This window comes from Sus scrofa, chromosome 13 (assembly GCF_000003025.6).
Source record: "Sus scrofa isolate TJ Tabasco breed Duroc chromosome 13, Sscrofa11.1, whole genome shotgun sequence".
NCBI classification, from domain to species: Eukaryota; Metazoa; Chordata; class Mammalia; order Artiodactyla; family Suidae; genus Sus; species Sus scrofa.
Genome location: NC_010455.5, coordinates 65,510,213 through 65,534,898, shown reverse-complemented (window position 1 = coordinate 65,534,898; position 24,686 = coordinate 65,510,213). Strand labels below are relative to the sequence as shown.

The window sequence follows — 24,686 nt, the reverse complement described above, 5'->3', positions numbered from 1 at the left end:
ACAGCTGGGAGACCCAGGTTCTGGTACCACATTAGGGTAAGGCTCTCAGTTCCTCAGTTTCCCTTTTGTGAATTAAGAGGTTGGACCAATTACTGTTTCCTGAAGTGAGGGATATGCACCACTGATGGTGTATATATAGGATAATTTTAGGTGCGTCACTAGAGAGAGAACTTAATAGCACTGACTCACAGAAGTAGATACTCATTTCCTTTTTAATTCTCCTTCAACTCTTCCAAGGAGAAAATCCCTGTTAGGTGCTAGTGTGTCTTCAACACTTCCTCTAATATTTACTAAACCCCTTTTATCAAAAAGAAAGCTGGTTTCAGGCTTCAGAATCTAGGTAGAATTTAATAATGTTATTTTGTGATCATTTTATGTATTTTTTACGGTTACCTTCCATTAATTGAGAGTGATTCAAGTTTGGCAATACTATGAAGTGTCATATAAAAATGAGGTGATTTAAAGCAATATATTAAGTAAATATAGGATAGAGGGTATTTATAGCATACATATTGTGAAAATGGCTATGAAGCTTGGGAAGCACTTAGATATTTCTAAGGGTGCCCAGTTCTCTGACTTATGAATACTGGGAGCAGCATAGAATTGAATACATAAAGAAAAGCTTCCTCAGTAAGAGGTATGCAGATGGAAATTCAGCGTTAATGATTCTTGATCTTTCCCCATTTAAACACATCTGATACTGCAAGGAACATTGAGCAGCAAATCTGTGAATATTAATCTCAGGTTGAAATTTACCACGTCCCATTTTAACTCAGAGCTTCCATTAAGAAGAGGCATGGCCTTATTCTGACCATTCTTTGCTTTTCACTGACTATCTGGAAGGCAGGGAGGTAACTTCTGTCTGACTTCTTCATGAGAAGGAATGGCTGTAATTTGGACACGGCCCAGATGCTGTGGGGAAACCCTCTCTCTCACCCACTCTGCTTTGAACTCTCAGCTCAAGGGAAATGGTTTAGCAGTCCAGGTAGGGATGCTCAGGGTGCTGCAGAGCTGGATCTGTGCTTATGGACCACAGTGGAAATTGGAAATCTCATCTCCCATCTCTTCAACTATGAAAGTATATCCAGGGCTAATTCCCTAATTTGTTTGGGACCATAGAATTTCCTCTTAGAGGAAGATTTTCCTTGTTGACAGTAGCATCATCATTAAATAGTTCTTATTTTTTCAGAACACTAGCCCATTTACTGTGCTTCCTTTCTAGGGGAGGGACTGGTGGTGAAATGCCAGTCCCTTCACCCATCTCCTCCCAGCATATGTGTCCCCCACCACCCAGCAAGCTGGAAGCAGACCTAATTTGCTCCAAGGCAGCCTCAGAAATTGATATGCTTTGATTGTCTCTTCTAAGCCTGGCCTTTGCTACCCTGAATAATTGTGAGATGGCTAAAGACAGAGTGTGAAAACTTGGTTGACTTAGTAGAGTATACATGATAAGCAACTCAGGAAACATGTCTGGCAAGTGGTACATGATTTGGAGCCAAAAGACTCCTTAATGTTTAGGTGAAATTAGGCAAATCACTTCACCTCTTTGTGCCTCACTCTCCTCCTTTTCAAAATGGGATAATAGTCATAGCAACCACCTCCTAAGGTTGTTGCACAATGTTTTCTGCTTTGCTTCAACAAAGAGACAATTTGTGGGAAAGCGCCAAGTGCCATAATGCTCTGCTTTCCATTTTGCAGATGGGAAAGCCAAGGCCCAGAGAGGCTAACTTATTTGTTGAAGTTCACAGAGCTAGTAAATTTCAAGGCCAAGCTCTGAACTCTGCAAGTCTGATCCCAGACCCAGCTCTTGCCGGTGCATTACCCAGTGACCTACTGATCTTCGTCAGGGCTGAGGCGGTGATATGATTTGAGAAACAATCCCGTTCTGAGTCTGATTCCCTCAGATCGGTGGGGAGCAGAAATAGAACTGGTCAGCGCCTGGCAGGGTCATGCCATCTGGGTTTGAGTCCTGTGATTCTGGCAAGTCTTTCCACTTTTCTTGAGCTTCAATTTCCTTATCAGTAAAATGGTGTGATAACCCAACTCCTTCCTGCCGCCCATTTCTGTGGTCAGAAGCGTTGAAGGATGCGAAGGGGCTTGGTCAAGGTTAATAAAGGACGGGCCCTCAGCAAAATGAGGGAAGACAACACCAGATGCTCAGAGCCTGCTCTAGTCCTCAGAGAGGCGCTTGCTTCCAAAGGGGAGGCCAGCTCGGCTGGGCGGGTCGGGGTGGGGCGGGGCGCGCAGCCCAAAGTGGTTGCCAGGGAAACTGCGCGGCGCCGCTTCCGGCCCGGCAGCTGGTGCACCTGGCGCAGCGCGGAACTGGGCGCCCTTCGGGCAGCGGGGGCCCCAGGACAAGCTGCTTCTTTGTGTATAGGAGGCTGGGAGAAGGGGCAGCGGTGCAGGGCCCACTCCAGGGGCGCGGAAACTTTTATGAAGGTCCCAGGGAAGGCAAGAACCTTTGGTGCAGGCTGGAAGGGAGGAGGGGAAGGAAGAGGGAACCCAGTGCCAGAGAGGTTGGGGGATGATACCCCAGGGTTTCGCTAGGTGATAAACCCTCTTTGCGGGGTTGTGGATGGAGGACGAGACAAGGGCCTGGGAGACATCTGGCTCAGTGTCCTGCGTGCCCCATGCTCACTCCCTGTGGCTCCAGCAGCAGTGACTCCTCATTCTGGCCATTTATTGCTTGCTTGTTATGTACCAGGCACCAAGTCAGGTGTTTTATATGCATACCATCGCTCCCTTTTTGGACAAGCCCAAGAGGAGGGTATTATTTCCCATTTTATAGACCAGAAAAGATACTCAGGGAGCTGAAGTGATTTTTGCAAAAAGTGGAGAAAACCAGGTTTGGAGCCCAGATCTGGCTGTCCCCAAGACCTGTAAGCTGTGCCCTTCCTGCAGTGCCATGCCACTTCTCTGTAGGGTCTGTTTGCTGAGGGTCTTCTAGGTGCCAGGCACATTCTATGCATTCTTTCTAGTCTGATCCTTGCAGCAACCCTGCAGGGTAAGCATGCAGATGAGAAAACAGCTCAGAAAAAATGACTTGTCTGCCTAAGACCTCACAACAGTCTCTGGCAAAGACCTTGTAACAGCAGCTGGAGTAAAGGCTTTGCTGGGTCTATTGCCTCTCCTCAGGCTGGAGTGGGATGGCGGGGGACCATGTTGGGCATTGGGCTAGTGACAGTGAGAGTAGGTGTCCACCATGCTACTCTGAGGGCCTCATAGGCCCCATTACACTCCTCTTGTTGGAGGCATTGTACACAAATTCTAAGTAATAAAACATGGATGTCACCTCTGCTTTAGGACTTTTTTCCATTTAAGGAGATGGTAAATGGCCGTGGAAAGCAATAGTAATAATAAATGATAATCATAGCTAACCTCTCTTAAGCTTCTCATATGGTGCTATCCCATAGAAGTTTCGGCAGTGATGGAACTATTCCATGCTGTCCAATACAGTAGCCACTAGCCACATGTGCTTTTGAACAGTGGAAATATGGCAAGTATGATTGAAGAATGAATTTTAAAATTTTTCATTAAATTTAAATAGCCACATGTGACTAGTGGCTGCTGTGTACAGTGCTAATATAAATGAAGCACTATACTAAGAGTTTTATCTATGGTCACTTATCAGCCCTTACAACAACAATGTGAAGTAGATTATTATTCATGCCCATATTCCAGGGGGGAACTGAATCCCAGGGGGAAATGAGGAAATGTTCCCAAGTTTACCTTGCTGAATATGTAGCAAGGCCGGTATTTGAACCCTCCAGGCAGGTAAACCCAGGGTCTGCTACACTGTGCTACCAAACTGATGTTTCCCTCCACTACAGGAGGGCCTGAGGTCAAGGTCACGATGCACTGGGGGGCACAGTGACAACCAAGACCAGTGAGAATAGCACTAAAATGGCATGTGGATTGTGGGGGTGGAGACAGTAGGTGAAGTGGTGCATGATCCTTGAAATAGGGGTGTTGAAACCCCCAGGGGAATCATGACCTGGAGACTGAGTCATCTTGATTCCTGTCTGCCCCTTACTCTGGGTTTGAACCCTGGCTCAGCCACTTTCTGATTGACCCTAGGCATCCACTTCCTGTCCTCGAGTCTCAATTCCTTCATCTATGAAGTTGGCATGAGAATAGTGCCAGCCTCGGGCATGACTGTGTGCAAGTGTGTAACATACCATACTCCTCATTAGCTCCTGAAACTTTATCCCAGAGAGGGCATACCAGCTGCCTCTGTGGAGCAGAGTGACAAACACTCACTTGATCTTGATTTTCGGGATATATACAGACCTTGAAAGTGGGGCCTCACTGTCCCAGGGAGTGTCAGAAAAGTTACCATGTTCTCATGACAGGGTCAGGGGTGAGAACTGGGTGGGACCTGCTCTTGGGATCATACTCTGGATCCTCCCTCTAGCCCAGGAGAGCCACTAGCAGGCTAGGGGCAGAGGCCTCTAGGGACAAGTTATTGGTAGTCTTAATTCCTAACTGGTCAGACCTGTTAAGGGGAGCTGCAAGCTCTGTATCACATTTCTGGCTTTGTCTGACTGTCTTTGTTCTCCTTTTTATCATGGAAAGTTTCAGACATTACAGAACTAGAGAGAATAGTATAAGAAGCCTCTTCCCCCGTTCATCACTGCAATTAAATTTCGTCAATCAAGTCAAGGCCAACCATGTTTTTTATCTATAACACTACCATTCCCCAGCCTGCCATCCAAGGTTATTTTGAGGCAAATCCCAGCAGCACATCAGCTTTCTAATAGTCCCTGTGACCCTCTTACAAACTTCTGGTGGGAATACCAGTTGGTAAGATTTTAGCGAAGGGCACTTTTTGCAGCCTCAAAATACTAACACAAATGCCTTTTGATTACACAAGTGACGTCCCTGCATGCAAAAGGAGGCTTGTATATGGTTATTTATTCCAGCATTTTTGATGGTGGTAAATGAATGCAAAAAACCTAAAGGTCCACAGAGCCCTGTTGTGGCTCAGTGGTTAACGAATCTGACTAGGAACCATGAGGTTGTGGGTTCGACCCTGGCCTTGCTCAGTGGGTTGAGGATCCGGCGTTGCTGTGAGCTGTGGTGTAGGTTGCAGATGTGGCTCGGATCCCGCGTTGCTGTGGCTCTGGTGTAGGCCGGTGGCTACAGCTCTGATTAGACCCCTAGCCTGGGAACCTCCATATGCCGCGGGAGCGGCCCTAGAAATAGCAAAAAGACAAAAACAAACAAACAAACAAACAAATAAACCCCCTAAAGGTCCAGGAAAGGGGACTGGCTAAAAATTTGTTACATTTGTAATATAGAATATGGAATTCTATAGTGCTGTAAAAACTTAAGTTTCAGGTATACAATGTAGTGATTCACAATTTAAAAAAATTATATCCTTTTATAGTTATAAAATATTGCATGTATTTCCTGTGTTATACAGTATATCCTTATAGCTTACTTTACACACAGTAATTCGTACCTCCTAATCCCTACCCCTATCTTGCCCCTCCCCTCCTCTCCCCACTGGGCACTACTAGCTTATTTTCTATATGTGTGAAGACAATTCTTATCAAAGTTTAATGTGCGTACCATTCTCATGGGATCTTGTTAAAAAGTAGTTTTTAAATCAGTAGGTCTGGGGTGAGATATTAGAAATGCAGAAATTTGTTAGAAATAAGTTTCTAGGGGATGCTGTTGTTGCTGATCCAGAAATAACACCTTGAGTGGCAAGGTGCTATGGATCTCCTGGAAAATTTGGCACTTCTAGTTTGAGTGCCTCTTGGCTATTTGCTATATGACAAGTTTTCCTTATCTTAGCAAGTGGGGCTTGATAAATATCTTTAGCATATTAAAGCAGAAGTCTACAGACTGGGCCATTCCACTACCCAAAGATATTTTGTATGCTACAAAAAACAAAAAATGGAAGTTTTAGATGCTCTGCAAACATTTTTAACTTCTTACTTTTAAGAAATAAAGCACAGAACTCCTTTGTCACTTTCCTGTGAAAGAATAAAAGGAAATCATAGGAGATTCTACTTATGGCCACATCTTGTTCCATCCTTCTACTCTTTTCCATAAAGAAGAAGAAGAGGGGCTTTTCTATAGCGCTGTAAAAAGGAATGAGGAAGTTCTTTATAAAATGACATGGATTTATTTCCCCAATGTATTCTTAAAAGGGTAAGGTATAGAACACTGTGAATGTCATGTGTGCTATAATATGTATAAAAACAGGAGAAATAATATTTTTGAAATATGCCATTATTTCTAGAAAGACACACATGAACTTGGAAACTTGGTTACCTCGCTAGAGGGGGATTAAGTGGCTGGTGGACAAGGACTAGAGAGAGAATTTTCTCTTTATACCCTTTCTACTTTTTGAATTTTATACTAATTTTTGAAACTCCTGTGTTTTAAAAATATATTTTTTTCTGTAAGCCTAAAACTGCTCTTAAATTTAGTCTGTTGCAAAAGTTAACAGAAAGGTATTTTATCCAAATGAGGTGAGGGCTTGTGATCATACAAAAGCTTGCATGAAATATCATAATTGCCAAAAAAGTGAATGAATAAAGAAACTAAGACTATTATTACATATAATGGAATATTATTCAGCAATAAAAAGAAATGAACTTCTAAGCCATGAAAAGACACGAAAGAACTGTAAATGCAATTATTAAGTAAAAGAAGCCAGTTTTAAAAGCCTACATAATGTATGATTCCAACTATGTGACATTCTGGAAAAGGCGAAACTACAGAGATGGTAAAAATAGGAGTAGCTGCCAGGGGTTGGGGCGAGGAGGGAGGCAAGGATAACAGGAGGAGCCCAGGGTTTTTTAGGTCAGTGAAACTACTCCGTATGATACTATAATGATGCCTACATGGCATCATGCATTTTTCAAAACCCATAGGATGTAAAACGCAAGAGTGACCCTGATGTAAACTATGGGCTTTAGTTAATAATACTGCATCACTACTGTCCATCAGTTGTAATAAATGCCCCATACCATTGCAAGAGGCTAATAATAGGGGAATTTGTGCAGGGCAGTGAGAGAGGTTAGATGAGAGCTCTACTTTCTGTTTAATTTTTCTCTAAAAACAGTCTATTAATTTAAAAAATAGAATTCCTGATTACCTTGGATCTAAAGAATTTCCCTGATTCTTCTGCTTGTGAGGTTGTGGTTGTGAGTGGGGTGGGGAATGTGTGGATGCATATTCTTCCAGAACATGGATCATCTGAGGGTTGCCATGGGCGATAGCATTGGTATAGGCACAGTGGTCTTTTGTGAGACCGGTACTTGGAGAGTAACCGGGAGTACTATGGGGGTGGTTAGGCAGCCTGTAGATTCTTGGATTTTGAATGTCCGAGGAGTTTGGCCTTTATCCTATAAGCAATGGGGAGTCTAAGCTTGTCCTGCTCACCACATGATAGACCAGTAATTTGGGGGACGAGTCACTGGGACAAGAAATAGTGATTTTATTCACAAAACCAGCAGACTGAGATGACTAGTGTCCCAAAGAACTGTTTTACCCAAGTGTGAATTCAGGCTTCTTTTGTACCAAAAGGGGAAGGGGTGTGGTTGGTTGTTACAAACTTTTGGCGTGGGGGTCCTTTGTTCTTATAGCAATCCATGTAGATCTGTTCACAGTGTTCCTATAAACCTCCCAAAAGACAAATGTTATACTCTGTTCTTCAACTTTTATCTCTCTATGAATGGAAAAGTGTTACATCTTTAAGGGCCAGAGCCTTGATAATGGGCTATCCTGTGTTTCAGGGTACAGGCAACATTCTTTGGCTGATTAACTTGTAGCAAAAGCAATAGAATACAAAGGTTAAAGTAAAAGAAACAGATCCAGTCTGCAGTCAGATTGGTTCTTCCATGTTTCACCTTGGAGAGTTTTATCTGGGGAGTGCCACAGGGAGAGCTCTGCTTCAGAAGACCTTCTGAAGGCCTCACAACTCTGTCTGTAAAACTAGGAGGCTGCCCCAGGAGACAGGGAGGTCATCTGTAGCTCTAAGTTTCTGATATCAAAGCCTTTCTCACTTTCCAAGCACCTCCTTCTCCTCCCTGCCCAACCCTTTTTTACTTTTCCTCCACTCAGTGCTGTGCTGAGACTGGAACCACTCCCTGGGGGGCGGGGCGGGGGTGTCTTCTGAATGAAGTCTATGCCTTGGATACAGTTGTTTTATTTCTTTATTTTTTTCTCTCTCTTGGAAATCTTCCAGGAGAAAAACCAAATCTATGCTGGCTCCAAGTAGGAGCAACTTGGAGGGAGTTAGAGATAGGATGGGAAATCAAATCCTCTCAGGTTCCATAGCACCAGCAGGCTGCGGTCAGGGTGTCAGTGCTCTCTCCAGGGTCTCTCCTGCCAGAAAGACTTGACTCAGAGTCGTCCAAGCTGCTAGAGGCTCCAGCTGTTTGTGTGAACTAGGGGAGGTTTCTCTGCTCCTTCCAAATTGTCTCTGTTAGCACACTGTGATTTATGAGATTTTCCTCTAAAATATGAGACCATTGGCTCCTGTAATGCATGCCCTGTAATGGAGGAAGGCAGTGGCTGCAAAATGTTTGATAAATGATATCTCTTTAGACCACCATCTTGTTACAAAAAGCATATAAGATGTTAAATACAGGTGGATTAAAATCTTTTTTAAAAAATTGTGCAGCCTCAGTTTAGTGAGGTGTCAGGAAGGTCACTGCTCCCATCTGAGGGAGCTGGGCTTGGTTTCTGGCTTAATCGCCACCCTCCAGCTGTTGTGACCAGAGGCTGCCTACCTCTGAGCCTCCACTTACTCATCTGTGAGGAGGAATTGAAGGTGTATTAGTGGTTCCCACCTTATAGGGGAGGCTGTGCAGATTATGTGAGATAAAGATCTAAAGAATACAGCAGCAGACATGGAACAAATGATGTGCTAAGGGCTCACAGTTATTATTAAGCTTATTATGAGTCCCAAACAGTAGATGGCCTAAAAGTAATATTAAAAATATTTGGAGGAGTTTCTGTTGTGGCTCAGCAGGTTAAGAACCCGACATAGTATTTGTGAAGAAGCGGGTTTGACCCCTGGCCTCACTCAGTGGGTTAAGGATTGGCCAATGCCATAAGCATGCTGCGTAGGTCACAAATGTGTCTTGTATCCTGAGTTGCTGTGGCTGTGGTATAGGCCAGCAGCTGTAGCTCTAATTTGACCCCTAGCCTGGGAACTTCCATATGCTGCAGGTGTGGCCTTAAAAAGGAAGAAAATATATATTTGGGGAGTTCCTGCTATAGTGCACTGGGTTAAGAACTCAGCTGCAATGGCTTGGGTCACTGCAGAGGCGTGAGTTTCATCCCTGGCCCAGTATAGTAGGTTAAAGGATCCAGTGGTGCCATGCTGTGACTCAAATTCAACCCCTGGCCCAGGAACTTCTATATGCTGTGGATGTGGCCAGGCATATATTTGGAAAGCATTTTTATAACTATGTGTTGGGCCTGTAGTTGCGGGAATGATGGCGTCTCAATCCAATTCAACAAGCAGGCCATGTCAAGGCACACCTGTGTAGATCATTACAGTTCATAGAACAAAGTGTGTCCTTGGGCAATTTCCTTTGGGTTCACATAGAGCCTTGCTTTCTTCATCTGTAAAAATGAATAATAATAATATCCATGTCTGGTATGTATGTAGTGTGTGTGAATGTGTGTGGTGTGTGTGCATATGAATATGTGTGTATGGTAATGTGTATGAATGTGTGTAGTGGGGTATGTGAGTGTGTGTGATATGTGGTGTGTGTGAGACTGTGTGGCATGCACTGTATGTGAGTATGTGTGGTATATATATATGTGTGTGTGTGTGTTTGTGTTAGGAGAGATTTCCATAACTGAAACACTTAATGTCCTTGGGTAAAAGCACTTACTGAAGGTAAATAGTAATTTGCTACACAGATATTGATATTCTGATGACTGTATGTACTGGGAGAATCCATCTTCAGAGCTTAAGTTTCACTCATGGAGCTAAGGCAGATATGACGCACATGCATGAAAGAATTAAAAAAAAAAACAGCAGAGACAGACTGAGACTAATTGTAAGTACGGTGGAGTTCAGAGGAGGGTCACGAGGGCTGAGTAGTCTAGGACTTCCTTGGCAGAACAGTGCTTGGGCTCTAAAGTACTGATTTTAGAGCTTTTTTGCTTGCCTACCCTCTAAATGAACTTTGGTGGAAGAAATCTCTTTTGCCTCACACATTTTAACTTGATATCTGAAATGTTTCATTAGAAATTTAAATAGTTACGAAGGATATCATTTATGCCATATGGTAAATATTAACCTTGTAGAATAAAATTACACCACTCTCTTAAATGTATCAAATGCAGACTATCATGGCCATTTTTATTTTGCCCTTTTATTGAAGTATCACTTATATACAATAGAATGCCCAGTTCTTAAGTGTGCAGCTCAATTCATTTTTACCAACGTACCTATCACCCATGTCAAGGTGTTCTGGTTTATCTCCAGCATTCCAGAATGTGCCCTCCTGCCCCTCTCAGTCAATACCCCCCAAAAGGTGATTGTTCCTCTCACCTTTGTTGCCATAAACTACTTTTGCATGATCTCATTTTTTCTTGCTTCTTTCAGTTAACACAAGGAGACCTAAGCCAGTAGCAGTACTTCATTTTTTCCTTGTCATATAGTATTCCACCAAATGAATACCTCACATTTAAAAAATCACATCGTGGAGTTTGTGTCGTAGCGTAGCAGAAACGAATCTGACTAGGAACCATGAGGTTTCATGTTCAATCCCTGGCCTTGCTTAGTGGGTTAAGGATCTGGCGTTGCCATAAACTGTGGTGTAGGTCGCAGGCAAGGCTTGGATCGGCATTGCTGTGCATGTGTTGTAGGCCAGCAGCTGTAGCTCCAATTAGACCCCTATCCTGGGAACCTCCATATGCTGTGAGTGTGGACCTAAAAAGCAAAAAAAAAAAAAAAAAAAAAATCATATCTACTCTTACGGGACATTTTGGGTTGTTTCTAATATTCTTCTATAAAGCTTCTATGAGTATTTTTCTATATTTTTTTTGGTGAATGTAAACAGTGATTTATTTTAGAGTGGAATTGCCAGGTTGTAAGGTAAATACCACAATACATTGGTCTCCACCACCACTCATCAAAAATTACCTGTACAAGTCAGAAATTTTACATATACATTGTTCCTGTCTTTACCTTCTTGAACTCCTAATTCCCTTCACAGAATTTTACCTTAATATATTTTATGCTTGAACTTTTAAATTGGTTACTCTATTTTACTTTTATCCAAAATATTTATCCAAAATATTTCAATTTTATGTAAATTGAGATAAATATTAAAAAATTTCCTTTGACCATAAAACCCTAAGAATCTTTCTTCAGGTTGATTATCCACACAGTTCATCAAAATAATGTCAATATTTTATAATTGGATAAATAGTTACTAAAAATAAAAAGTCAGGTGTTCCTTTCATGGCTCAGTGGTTAACGAACCCAACTAGGACCACGAGGACGTGACCTTGCCCAGTGGGTTAAGGATCTGGTGTTTCCGTGAGCTGTGGTATAGGTTGCAGATGCAGCTCAGAGCCCGAATTGCTGTGGCTGTGGCGTAGGCTGGAAGCTGTAGCTCCGATTTGACCCCTAGCCTGTGAACTTCCATATGCTGTGGGTGTGGCCCTAAAAAAATAAAAAATAAAAAGTCAGATAGTATGGGAAATGCTTCTCATAATGAGGTGGGTAGAGTGGTTGATGGCAATGCTCCTCACATTTTAAGTTGCACAAGGACCATCCAGGGATCTTGCTAAAATGGAGGTTGTGATTCAGAAGGTCTGGGTTGGCCTCTGAGGTTCTGTGTTTCTGATAAGCATACAGGTGATTCTGATGCTGCTGTTAGATGGACAACACCTTGAGTGGCAATGGTTTGTGGTCCCTAGATTAAAGAAGATTTGCCAGCACTAGCATTCTGAATTGTTCTCAAAGTCTGTTGACACTTTGGGGCACTGTACCATGGCCAGATTCTGCATGGGGAGAAGTTGGTATTTCTTCTGCAAAGAGGGAGAAGGACGGGTGGAAAAGGAGAGACACTGAAGTGCATTCTCAGGCAGAGCAGGAAAGAGTGGAAATGGAAACATGATCTCAAACTGATTCCTTTCTAACACTTCCTGCCTGTGCCCCCCTTGGGAAGCCTTCAAGTTCCCCAGAGTAGGGCTGGCTCCTTTGAAGCCCACTTCTCCAAAGGATGCTAAGATGGAATTGGCCACCTTTTCAGACAAGAGGCCCATTTATTTTTCATTTTATTTTTTTATTACTCAAATGAATTTATCACATCAGTAGTTATATAATGATCATAACAATCCAATTTTACAGGATTTCCATCCCATAAACCAAGCACATCCCCCCAGCCCCAAACTGTCTCCTCCGGAGACCATAAGTCTTTCAATGTCTGTGAGTCAGCATCTGTTCTGCAAAGAAGTTCAGTCTGTCCTTTTTTCAGATGTGACATGTCAGTGAAAGCATTTGATGTTGGTGTCTCATGTATGGCTGACTTCACTTAGCATGATAATTTCTAAATCCATCCATGTTGCTAATAATTCTGGTATTTCATTCATTTTTATGGCTGAGTAATATTCCATTGTGTATATGTACCACCTCTTCTGGATCCACTCCTCTGTCAATGGACGTTTAGGTTGTTTCCATGTCTTGGCTGTTGCAAATAGTGCTGCAATGAACACCGGAGTACATGTGTCTTTTGAGTCATGGTTTTCTCTGAATAGATGCCCAGGAGTGGATTGCTGGATCAAATGGTAGTTCTAGGTTTAGTTTTCCGAGGAATCTCCTTACTGTTTTCCCCAGTGGTTGCACCAATTTACAATCCCACCAACAGTGTACTAGGGTTCCTGTTTCTCCACACCTTCTCCAGCACTTATTGTTTGTAGACTTTTGGATGATGGCCATTCTGGCTGGTGTAAGGTGGTACCTCACAGCAGTTTTGATTTGCATCTCTCTAATAATGAGTGACGTAGAACATCTTTTCATGTGTTTCTTGGCCATCTGTATGTCTTCTTTGGAGAACTGTCTGTTTAGATCTTCTGCCCATTTTTGGATGGGTTGTTTGTTTTTTTGGTATGGAGCTGCAGAAGGTGTTTATAAATTTTGGAGATGAATCCCTTGTCAGTTGATTCACGTGCAAAGATTTTCTCCCATTCTGTGGGTTGTCTTTTTGTGTTGTTTAGGGTTTCCTTTGCTGTGCAGAAACTTTTCAGTTTGATTAGGTCCCTTTTGTTTATTTTTGTTTTTATTGTCAGTACTCTGATGGGTGGATCTGAGAAGATGTTGCTGTCGTTTATGTTGGAGAGTGTTTGGCCTATGTTTTCCTCTAGGAGTTTGATAGTGTCTGGTCTTATATCTAGGTCTTTAATCCATTTGGAGTTTATTTTTGTGTATGGTGTTAGGGAGTGTTCTAATATAATTTTTTTACATGTGGCTGTCCAGTTTTCCCAGCACCACTTATTGAAGGGGGTATCTTTTCTCCATTGTATTACATTCTTGCCTCCTTTGTCATAGATGAGTTGGCTGTAGGTGCGTGGGTTTAATTCTGGGCTTTCCATCCTGTTCCGTTGATCTATATTTCTGTCTTTGTGCCAGTACCATACAGTTTTGATGACTGTAGCTTTGTAGTATAGTCTGAAGTCCGGAAGCCTGATTCCTCCAGCTTCATTTTTCCTTCTCAGGATGCCTTTGGCTATTCTAGGTCTTTTATGCTTCCAAACTAACTTTAAAATATTTTGTTTGAGTTCTGTGAAAAATATCCTTGGTAATTTGATAGGGATTGCATTGAATCTGTATATGGCCTTAGGTAGTATAGTCATTTTGATAATGTTAACTCTTCCAATCCATGAGCATGGTATATCTTCCATCTATTTGTGTTATCTTTGATTTCTTTCATCAGGTCTTATAGTTTTCAGAGTACGGTCTTTTGTCTCCTTAGGTAGGTTTACTCCTAGGTATTTTATTCTTTTGGATGCAGTGGTAAATGGGATTGTTCCCTAATTTCTCTTTCTATCTATCATTGTTAGTGTATAGAAATGCCGTCGATTCTGTGTATTGATTTTGTAACTTGCAACTCTGCCAAATTCATGGATGAGCTCTAACTGTTTTCTGGTAGAGTCTTTAGGATTCTCTAGGTATAGTATCACGCCATCTGCAAATAGTGATAGTTTTACTTCTTCCTTTCAATTTGGATTCCTTTTATTTCTTTTACTTCTCTGATTGCCGTGGCTAGGACTTCCAAAACTATGCTGAAGAGTAATGGCGAGAACGGACATCCTTGTTTTGTTCCTGATCTCAGTAGGAATTCTTTCAGCTTTTCACCATTGAGAATGATGTTCACTGTGGTTTGTCATATATGGCCTTTATTATGTTGAGGTAGGTTCCCGTTATGCCCACTTTCTGAAGGGTTTTTATCAGAAATGGGTGTTGGATTTTGTCAAAGGCTTTTTCCGCATCTATTGAGAGGATCATATGGTTTTTATTCTTCAGTTTGTTAATATGGTGTATCACACTGATGGATTTGCAGATATTGAAGAACCCTTGCATCCCTGGGATAAATCCCACTTGATCATGATGTACAATCCTTGTAATGTATTGTTGGATTCAGTTTGCTAGTATTTTGTTGAGGATTTTCACATCTATGTTCATCAGTGAAACTGGCCTGTAATTTTCTTTGTCTGTGGTATCTTTGTCTGGTTTTGGTATCAGGGTGATGGTGGCCTCATAGAATGAGTTTAGAAGTATTCCTTCCTTTGCAATTTTTTGGAATAGTTTCAGAAGGGTAGGTGTTAGCTCTTTTCTAAATGTTTGATAGAATTTACCTGTGAAGCCAATCTGGTCCTGGACTTTTGTTTGTTGGAAGTTTTTAAATCACAGTTTCAATCTTAGTACTTGTGATTGGTCTATTCATCTTTTCTGTTTCATCTTGGTTTAGTCTTGGAAGTTTGTACTTTTCTAAAAATTTGTCCATTTCTTCTAGTTTTCTGTTTCATTGGCATAGAGTTGTATGTTGTAGTCTCTTATGATCCTTTGTATTTCTGTGATGTCGTTGTTACTTCTCCTTTTTCATTTCTAATTTTATTGATTTGAGTCCTCTCTCTTTTTTGCTTGATAAATCTGGCTAGGGGTTTATCAATTTTGTTGATCTTTTCAAAGAACCAGCTTTTTGTTTCATTGATCTTTTCTATGGTTTTCTTCTTTTCTATTTCATTGATTTATGCTCTGCTCTTTAAGATTTCTTTCCTTCTACTAACTTTAAGTCTTGTCTGTTTTTCTCTGTTGAGCTGCTTTAGATGTAAAGTTAGCTTATTTGAGCTTTTTCTTGTTTCCTGAGGTGGGCTTGTATTGCTATAAACTTTCCTCTTAGAACAACTTTTGCTGCATCCCATAGGTTTTGGAGTGTCGTATCTTCATTGTCATTTGCTTCTAGGTATTTTTAAAATTTCCTCTTTGATTTCTTCAGTGATCCATTGGTTGGTTAGTAGCATGTTGTTGTGTCTCCACGTGTTTGTGTTTTTTGCAGATTTTTTCTTGTTGTTGATTTCCAGTCGTATAGCATTGTGGTCAGAATAGATGCTTGATATGATTTCAATTTTCTTAAAGTTATGGAAGTTTGGTTTATAGCCCAGGATATGATCTATCTTAGAGAATGTTCCATATGCACTTGAGAAGAATGTGTATTCTGTTGCTTTGGGATGGAATGTCCTATAAATATCTATTAAGTCCATCTGGTTTAATGCATCATTCAGGGCCTCTGTTTCCTTATTGATTTTCTGTCTGAATGATCTGTCCATTGCTGTAACTGGGGTGTTAAAGTCCCTGACTATGATTGTGTTATTGTCAATTTGTCCTTTTAAGGTTGTTAGCAGTTGCCTTATATATTGTGGTGAACCTATGTTGTGTGCATAGATATTTAAAATCGTTATTTCATCTTCTTGGATTGATCCTTTGATCATTATGTAATGTCCTTCTTTGTCCCTTAAAATATTCTTCATTTTAAAGACTATTTTGTTTGATATGAGTATTGCTACTCCAGCTTTCTTTTGATCCCCATTTGCATGAAATATTTTCTTCCTTCCTCTCACTTTCAATTGTATGTGTCCCTGGAAGTGAAGTGGGTCTCGTGAAGACAACATATATCTGGGTCTTGTTTTTGTATCCATTCAGCCAGTCTATGTCTTTTGGTTGGGGCGTTTAGTCCATTAACATTTAAGGTAATTATTGATATGTATGTTCTTACTGCCATTTTATTAATTGCTTTGGATTTGTTTTTGTTGCTCTTTTTTCTTCCCTTCTTCTCTTGTTCTCTCCTCTTCTGGTTTGATGACTATCTTTAGTGTTGTGTTTGAGTTGATTTTTCTTATTTGTTTGTGTATCAATTGTAGATTTTTGGTTTGTAGTTATTCTGAAGTTTTGCTGTAAGAGTCTATATATATATGAGATTGTTTTAAGTTGTTGTTCTCTTAATTGCAAGTTCATTTCCAGTGTCCTGCGTTTGTACCCATCTCATCTCATGATTTCTGATTTTGGTGGTATAATTGTGCATGGATGATTTTGTATCTTTACTGTATATATATCTTTACTGGTGAGCCTTGTCATTTGTGGAATTTTTGTTTCCTGTTGCTGTCTTTTCTTTTCTGCCTAGAGAAGTTCCTTTAGTATTTGTTGAAAGGCTGGTTTAGTGTTGCTGAATTCTCTCAGCTTTTGCTTATCTGTGAAGGTTTTGATTTCTCCTTCAAATCTGAATGAGAGCCTTGCTAAGTAATCTTGGTTGGAGGTTTTTCCTTTCATCACGTGAAGGATATCATGCCACTCCCTTCTGGCCTGCAGAGTTTCTGCTGAAAAATCTGCCGATAACCTTATTGGGTTCCCTTGTATGTTATTTGTTTCTTTTCCCTGGCTGCTTTCAAGATTTTCTCTTCATCTTTAATTTTGGTCATTTTGGTTAATATGTGTCTTGGGGTATTCCTCTTTGGGTTTATTTTATATGGTACTTGTTGTGCTTCCTGGATTTGAGTGAGTGGTTCCTTTCCCATGTTAGGGAAGTTTTTGGCTATTATCTATTGGAATATTTTTTCTGTCCCCTTCTCTCTCTCTTCTCCTTCTGGCACCCCTATAATATGGATGTTGGTGCATTTAATGTTGTCCCAGAGTTCTCTGAGACTCTCTTCATTTGTTTTCAATCTTTTTCCTCTTTTCTGTTCTGCATCCATAATTTCCACTAATCTGTCCTCCACCTCACTTATTTGGTCTTCTGCCTCCTGTATTCTGCTGTTGGCTGCTTCTAGTGAATTTTTTTTTATACTGTTTTTTTTTTCTGAATTTTTTTTTTATTTTTTTTATTTTCCCACTGTACAGCAAGGGGGTCAGATTATCCTTACATGTATACATTACAATTACATTTTTTCCCCCACCCTTTCTTCTGTTGCACCATGAGTATCTAGACAAAGTTCTCAATGCTATTCAGCAGGATCTCCGTGTAAATCTATTCTAAATTGTGTCTGATAAGCCCAAGCTCCCATCCCTCCCACTCCCTCCCCCTCCCATCAGGCAGCCACAAGTCTCTTCTCCAAGTCCATGATTTTCTTTTCTGAGGAGATGTTCATTTGTGCTGGATATTAGATTCCAGTTATAAGGGATATCATATGGTATTTGTCTTTGTCTTGTCTGGCTCATTTCACTCAGTATGAGATTCTCTAGTTCCATCCATGTTGCTGCAATCTAGTGAATTTTTTATTTCAGTTATTGTATTTTGCACCTTTTCTTGTTTAAGTTTTATATCTTGTATCTCTTTGGTCAGTGTTTCCTGTAAGTTCTCCATCTTTGCTTCCAGTTTATTTCCAATGTCTTGCATCATCTTCAGCATCAACAATCTAAAGTCTTTTTCCTGGAGGCTGAGAATCTTCTCATCACTTAGCTGTTTTTCTGGGGTTTTTCCTTTCTCCCTCATCTGAGTTATAGTTCTCTGTCTTTTCATTTTTATAGGTTTTTGGTGAGGTGACCTTTTTACAGATAATAGAGTTGTAGCCTCTATTCCTTCTGGTGTCTGCCCCCCCTTGTGGCAGAAGTCAGTATGGGGTCTTTCTGTAGGCTTCCTGATGGGAGGAGCTGATGCCTGCCCTCTGGTAGGTGGAGCTGATTCTAATCCCTCTGGTGGGTGGGGCTTAGTCTCTGGATGGGATTAGAGGCAGCTGTGTGCCTGAGGGGTCTTTAGGTAGCTGTTTGCTGAGGGGAGGGGCTGTGATCCCACCTGGGTTGTTGTTTGCCCTGGGGCTTCTCAGCTCTGACTGATGGATGGGGCCAGATTTTCCCAAAATGGCCACCTCCAGAGAAAGGTATGCTGCTGAATATGAATATTCCCGAGAGCTTTGCTTTCAATGTCCTTCCCTCACAACAAGCCACATTCACCCCTGTTTTCCCAGGATGTCCTCCAAGAACTGCAGTCAGATTTGACCCAGATTCCTAAGGAGACTTTGCTTTGCCCTGGGACCCAGTGCACATGAAAGTCTGTGTGCGCCTTTTAAGAATGGGGTCTCCGTTTCCCCCAGTCCTGTGGAGCTCCTGCGCACAAGTCCCACTGGCCTTCAATGCCAGATGCTCCAGGGGATCTTTCTCCCAGTGCCAGATCCCCACACGTGAGAGTTTGATGTGGGGCTCAGAACTCTCACTCCTGTAGGTGAGTCTCTGTGAACCAGTTAGTTTCCAGTCTGTGGGGCTTCCCGCCTGGGAGGTATGGGGTTGTTTATATCACGAAATCGCCCCTCCTACCTCTTGATGTGGCCTCCTCTTTTTCTTCTGGAGTAGGATATCTTTTTTAAGGTTTCCGGTCCATTTGGGTGGAGATTGCTCAGGCTTTAGTTGTGAATTTTGTTGTTTTTAGGAGAGAAGTTGAGTTCCAGTCCTTCAAGAGGCCCATTTATGCAGGAGGAATTGGACATCTCAGGCACTGGCTTAACAACTTGTAGAGTCCACTGGGGAAGAATCCAGAGATTTGGGTGAATTTGTGATGAGGTTTGGGGCCAGGTGGTGGGTGGCCTGGAATTCCATACTAAGGAGTTGGACTTAATACTCAGACAGGGTGGGGGAGGAGGGGGAGGCTTGGGGTGTTTTGAGCAGGAAGCTAGTGTGAGCAAAGTAGTGTGGGGAGACTGGTTTATTGAACAGCTTATAGGTGGCAAGGAAAGGGTTGTGCATGGAGAGGGCAGCAATGACAAAACCACTGTGATTCAGCCATGATTTTTATCTCTAGCCCCTGTTTTGAACTTTTGCCCTGGTTGCAAAAGACCTGGTTTTCTCTGTCAGTATTTCCTGAAGTCTGGGATACATTCTCTGGTGGTACCTGAGATGTTAATGCATGGATCTCAGTTTAATTCAAAGTGGAACACAGACATTGCCTTAAGTGACCCTGAAACCGACAGGTAAATGGCATCCTGCTCAGCCCTCTCTCAGTCCTGACTATATCCGGAGAAAGTCTGTCTTTAATTCTTCTCTTTTTCCCATTTTTCTCCTGTTGATGGAAGCTGAGCACCTTAGGCTTAGAGCTTTTGGTAAGCAGTAGTTTCTAGAGAGAATTTTATGAAATCTTTGTTTTTGTTATATCCATTTTATATGTAGCAGGATGGCAAGTGGCCCTAGTTTTACCCTTGATGTGATGACATTAAGCTGTTCATTTTAGGTAAGTTCTTTTCAGTAAGAAGAGTGAGCGAATGCACTAGATCATATGTTTCTTATGTATGATGGTGGTGTGTGGATATGGCCAAAATCATGCTGGTGATGTACGTGCTTCAACTTTGGGAAACATTGGGTTAGACTGTGTGGCAAACTCAGGCATGTGACAAATCATTATCCCAATGCCTAGAGAGGCTCCAGATGGTAGGGTGGTAGGGAGGGGGCTGCTGGAATTGCAGTGCCTGGACCAGTGGCACTGGGTGAGCTGGATGGGTCCCTCTGCTGTCCCCACTACACCTAACAGCCTGCTCTTGCTCTGCCCGCAGAGATACGCACGCAGCTGGTGGAGCAGTTCAAATGCTTGGAGCAGCAGTCCGAGTCGAGGCTGCAGCTGCTCCAGGACCTCCAGGAGTTTTTCCGCCGGAAAGCCGAGATCGAACTTGAGTATTCCCGCAGCCTGGAGAAGCTGGCTGAGCGCTTTTCCTCCAAGATCCGCAGCTCCCGGGAGCACCAATTCAAGTGAGAAGGAGCCAGGGGCTTGGGGCAGTGGGGGCAGTGCTGGAGGAAAAGCAGAAAGGAGGCAAGGACTCACTGGGGGTGGGTGGTGTGCTTTTAAGGCCTTGGGGTCTGCAGCTGACTTAGATCTCCAAGCCTCAGTCTTCCTCAGTGTAAAGTGAAGATAGAGAGTTCCTACCCATAAAGATGCTGAAAGGAATACATGAGGGACCCAAGAGAAGTGCTTGTCACAGACAATAAATGCTCAATAAATTTTTATTATTATCCCACCAGGCACCGTGCCAGCCTCCATTTGGGCCAGGGTGACACCCAACCTCCTTTTGGGACATCCTGACTCTACCTAGTTCTCTTTTATCTGGGGCTCAGCCAGCCCATGTGTGATTCCTTCAGCACAATGACTTCAGAATTTCTTCTCCATGGTTCTGATGCTCAAAGCAGTCCTCTTCATTACTCCTCTGGAGGACAGGGCTAGGCTTTTAACCTGCCTTAGTTGCTTGTTTATATACACATACCCTCCAGGTCCTAATTTCTCACACCCCAAGCTCTGATTTCACTGAGGGAGGCTCCTGGGCAGGCACCTAGTTGTATCTTCTGGCTACAAATGCCTCCTAGCTTGGAGCCTGTAGGGCCAGCGGCTAAGTACAAGCTGGAGCTGGGACCTTGCTGGGGCATGTCCACCCTGCATCTGTCCCTCCTCTACCGTGCTCCCCAGATGTCCCCCCTCCATGGGGCATCTCTCCATGGGATGTCCCTCAAGCCCAGAAGACCAGAAACCTGCTTCATTCTGTCTGCACTGTTCCTCTTTCCTCTGAGTTCCATCTCTTTTTTCCCCTCATACATGGGTTTAAACTAAAATACACATTACATAAAAGTTAGCACTTTAAACATTTTGAATGTACAGGTGTGTGGCATTTAATACATTCATACCCTTGTGCAGCCATCACCATCATCCATCCCCAGAACTTTTTATTTTACAAATATGAAACTCTGCACCCTGTCAATGATGCCCTGATCCCCTCTTCCTCTGCCCCTGGCACCCACCATTCTACTTTATTTCTCTGTAAGTCTGACTGCTCCAGAGACCTCATATTAGTGGGATAACACACTATTTATCCTTTTGTCACTGGCTTATTCTACTTTGCAAAATGTCCTGAAGGTTCACCCATGTTGTCATATGTGTCAGGATTTCCTTCCTTTTTAAGGCTGAATAATATTCCATTGTGTGTAAAGACCACACTTTGTTTATCCATTCCTTTGTCAATGGTCAGTGGCTTCCACCTTCCTCTGTATGTTTTTTTGCATTCTTCTCTGGCCAGGGAATGCTCTTCCTTTAAATCCTCCTACATACCTCCTTTAATTGGTGCCTCGGCATTCAAATACTCACTTTGTGCCTTCTTCCTTTGACATTTGGGGAGAAGAAATTTCTTTATTAAAGGGCAAAAATTTATTACACATTTGCAAATACCATGCATGTTTTTCCTTCCAATCTCATCTATTCAAATTTTCATTCCAAGAGGATGCTTCTGTTAACTTCCTCCCAGGCACTATCTGGGCCCTTTCATGAATAATCTCATTTTTACTGATTTTTTTTTTTTTTTGGAGAATGTGTGTACTTTTTTCAATGAAAAAAGTAAAGTGTTCGTTGTACACAATTTAGAAAATGCAGGAAAGTAGAAGAAAAAAATCACAGTTCTATCACAGAGAAGCTCACATTTTGGTGCCTTTTCTCACCCATCTTTTAATAACAATGACAATGATAACATTAACTGAGCACTTACTTTGATCCAGGTGGGTATTAGCACCCCACCTTAGAGGTGAGGACAGCGAAGCTGTGACTCAGCAGCTTGTGTAAACCTGTCTATGGACCAATTGTTAGAAAGTAACAGATTTGAACCTTCGCTCTCATTCTGCCTTCTTGGCCTGAGATAAGAAAGGGTTTGGATGGAGTCTGAGACCAGCCATGGACGCTGAATACTCTCCTAAAACCACAGACACAGACACATGTGCAGAAACCCATGTCTCTGGCTGAGCTGTCCTGGGAGCCATCGTGGGGCAGTGTGATCCAGCTGGAGCCTCAGCTCCTGCCCCTCCCCTTCCTCTTCGCTTGGAATCAGCTCCCTTCCTATTCTCAGTGTGAACATGGGGGAGGGGGGAAAGGGGTACTGTGGAAGTATGGGCGGGGGTCCCCTGTTCCCTTGCATGGCCTGTAATGAGCTCAGTCAGCCCCTCATGGGTTCATTAACAGAGGCCACCAGACAGAACAGGAGCCCAGCTGGCAGCCGGGCCAAGCAGGCTGCTGGACACACTATGAAAGTCTAATTAGGGTGTGGCCCAGGCCAGTGCAGCTGCTGCCGGCCCTCTGCGCAAGGCTAATGCATCGGCAGGGCCCCCAATGGCTTTTGGGAGCAGGAGTCTCCAGGGGATGCTTGGGATTGCCCTTTGACCCTAGAGCCAAGCAGCGCTGACCCCTGGCTGCTTCTTATTTGGAGCTCTGTGCACAGATCTGTGCTGTGTTCTGGCCCCTTTGTCCTGGCTATCCAGGAGCCTTGTCCTGCTATCTTGTAGACTTTATTAAGAGTGTCCACATATCTGCCAGATAGCCTCTCAGGGTGTGGGGACCGAGGCCAAGATCTGGTCATTTTATTCCGTTTACACTGAGCCTGGTGCCAGGTAGAGGTGGGGTGTTGGTGAGTGAGCCTGAGGAAGGGAGGAAGAAAAGGAGGAAGGAGATTTACTTGGTTTATAAAGTTCACTCTGGCTAAGAGATTTGTTTCAGAGAGGGAATTGATTTGACGAAGCTCTCACAGCAAATTAGTGGCAAAACTGGGATGGGCACAGTCGTAGTCCATTTGGGTTGCTATTACAAAGTACCATTGACAGGGTGGCTTATAAATAGAAACGTACTTCTTATAGTTCTGGAGGCTGGAAGCTGGAGATCAGGCTGCTGGCATGGTGAGGTTCTGGTGAGAGCCCTTCTGTGGCTTGTGGACCATTGGTTCTCCCCCCTCATGAGCTCATCTAACCTAATCACCTGCCAAAGGCTCTACCTCCTAATACCATCACACTGAGAGCAGTGTATCAACATGTGACTTCCATGGGGCCATTGGGCATCAGTCTGGCTTATGATTTGTTGAGTGGATGAATGAAGGTCAGGTAGTAATTAGAGTGGCCCTGGGCTGGGGGTGATAGGAGGTAGGGAAGGGGACATTTGTCTTCTGGTTGCATTAGGAGCTTGGGGAGGCCATTTGGATGAAGGGCCAGCTACTCTCGTACCTGGCTCAGGCACAGGGTTGCTGAGAAGACAGTGTAGACTTTATAGTGGCCTCCTTCACTGGGGAATTGGGACCACAAAGCTGAGCATTGGTTTCCAGAGTGTTCTGACCAGCAGCTGGGGCATCCTGCAGAGACTTGTCAGAAATGCAAAACCTGTGGCCTCCCCGAGACCCGCTGAATGAGAAGCTCTGGGAGTGGAACCCAGCAATCTGTGTTTTAACAAGCCTTCCAGAGGATTCTGATGACCATTCACATGGAAGAATTGCCCAGTATGATGACTTTCTAGAGGCTAAATTTTTTACAGTTCACTTTTAGGCTTTGCTGGCCTTCCAGGCCTCTTGTCTTCCCCAGCATCAAACCATAACTCACCTCCCTCTTGCAGCTGGGCCTCGCGTGGGCCTGCCTTGTCCTTTTCAAGGCCTTGAGTGGGGATCCCTTTCTTAGCAGGAGTGTGGCATGGAAGGTGGCACATGGGGATCTTAAAACCTGCCTCTTGGTGTAGATGGATGTCCTTGAAACAAATTGGGTACTTCAAGGAAGCCAGATGTTTCCTGGAACTAAGACTTTTTCTTCCTCCAGAAAAGTGTTTTCTCAAACTCCATTACTTTGGGATGTCTAGTTGAGGGGTGGGGGCAAAGAGAGAAAAGAAAGGATTATATACTCCATACCCCTTAGAGGTTCTCAACACACATTAGTGTATGGGAAGCTCTGAGAAATTTTGCAATAAGTAAGCCTGTTAACTTCTTTCTCAAAGCTATTTGACTTCTTTCTGAAGGCTATTTGACCATAGAATTCTCTCTCCCCTATAATATTGATCAACATTTTACCAAACCAGCACTCCTTGGGACCCAGTTCGAAAGCCCTGTTGAGACAAACTCTGGATTCCCTTCTGGAATGTTCACACTGCAGGTAAATAGTGCTTTGTGTGGGAGATGACAGAGCCCCCTTCTATTCTGACTCTCTTTGTTTTTGAGTCCCCTGACTTTCCAGGGGATATACCTGACAAAAATGCTCTCTCTGGAAGGTTAAGTGTTGGTTGCTGATATTTGGACAGCTGTGGGAAAAAGCAATAGGGAATTCTATTCAAATATGTTTAAAATGAGGGAAGTCAGAGTGTGGCAAGAGCTGGGAGGTGCTTAGCCAGTGAATAATGCTCCTCTGTGCAAAGGGGGTTTAGAGTACCTCTTAGCTTCATGGAGCAGTT

General features: G+C 42.9%; 1 protein-coding gene across 1 annotated transcript in view; it reads left to right on the top strand.

The window, feature by feature from the left end:
• SRGAP3 (SLIT-ROBO Rho GTPase activating protein 3) overlaps window positions 1-24,686 on the top strand; it is a 392,297-nt gene that overhangs the window by 224,994 nt on the left and 142,617 nt on the right. The window contains 1 exon segment of the mRNA XM_021071097.1: window positions 20,020-20,212. Within this exon segment, the coding sequence (XP_020926756.1) occupies window positions 20,020-20,212 (193 nt within the window).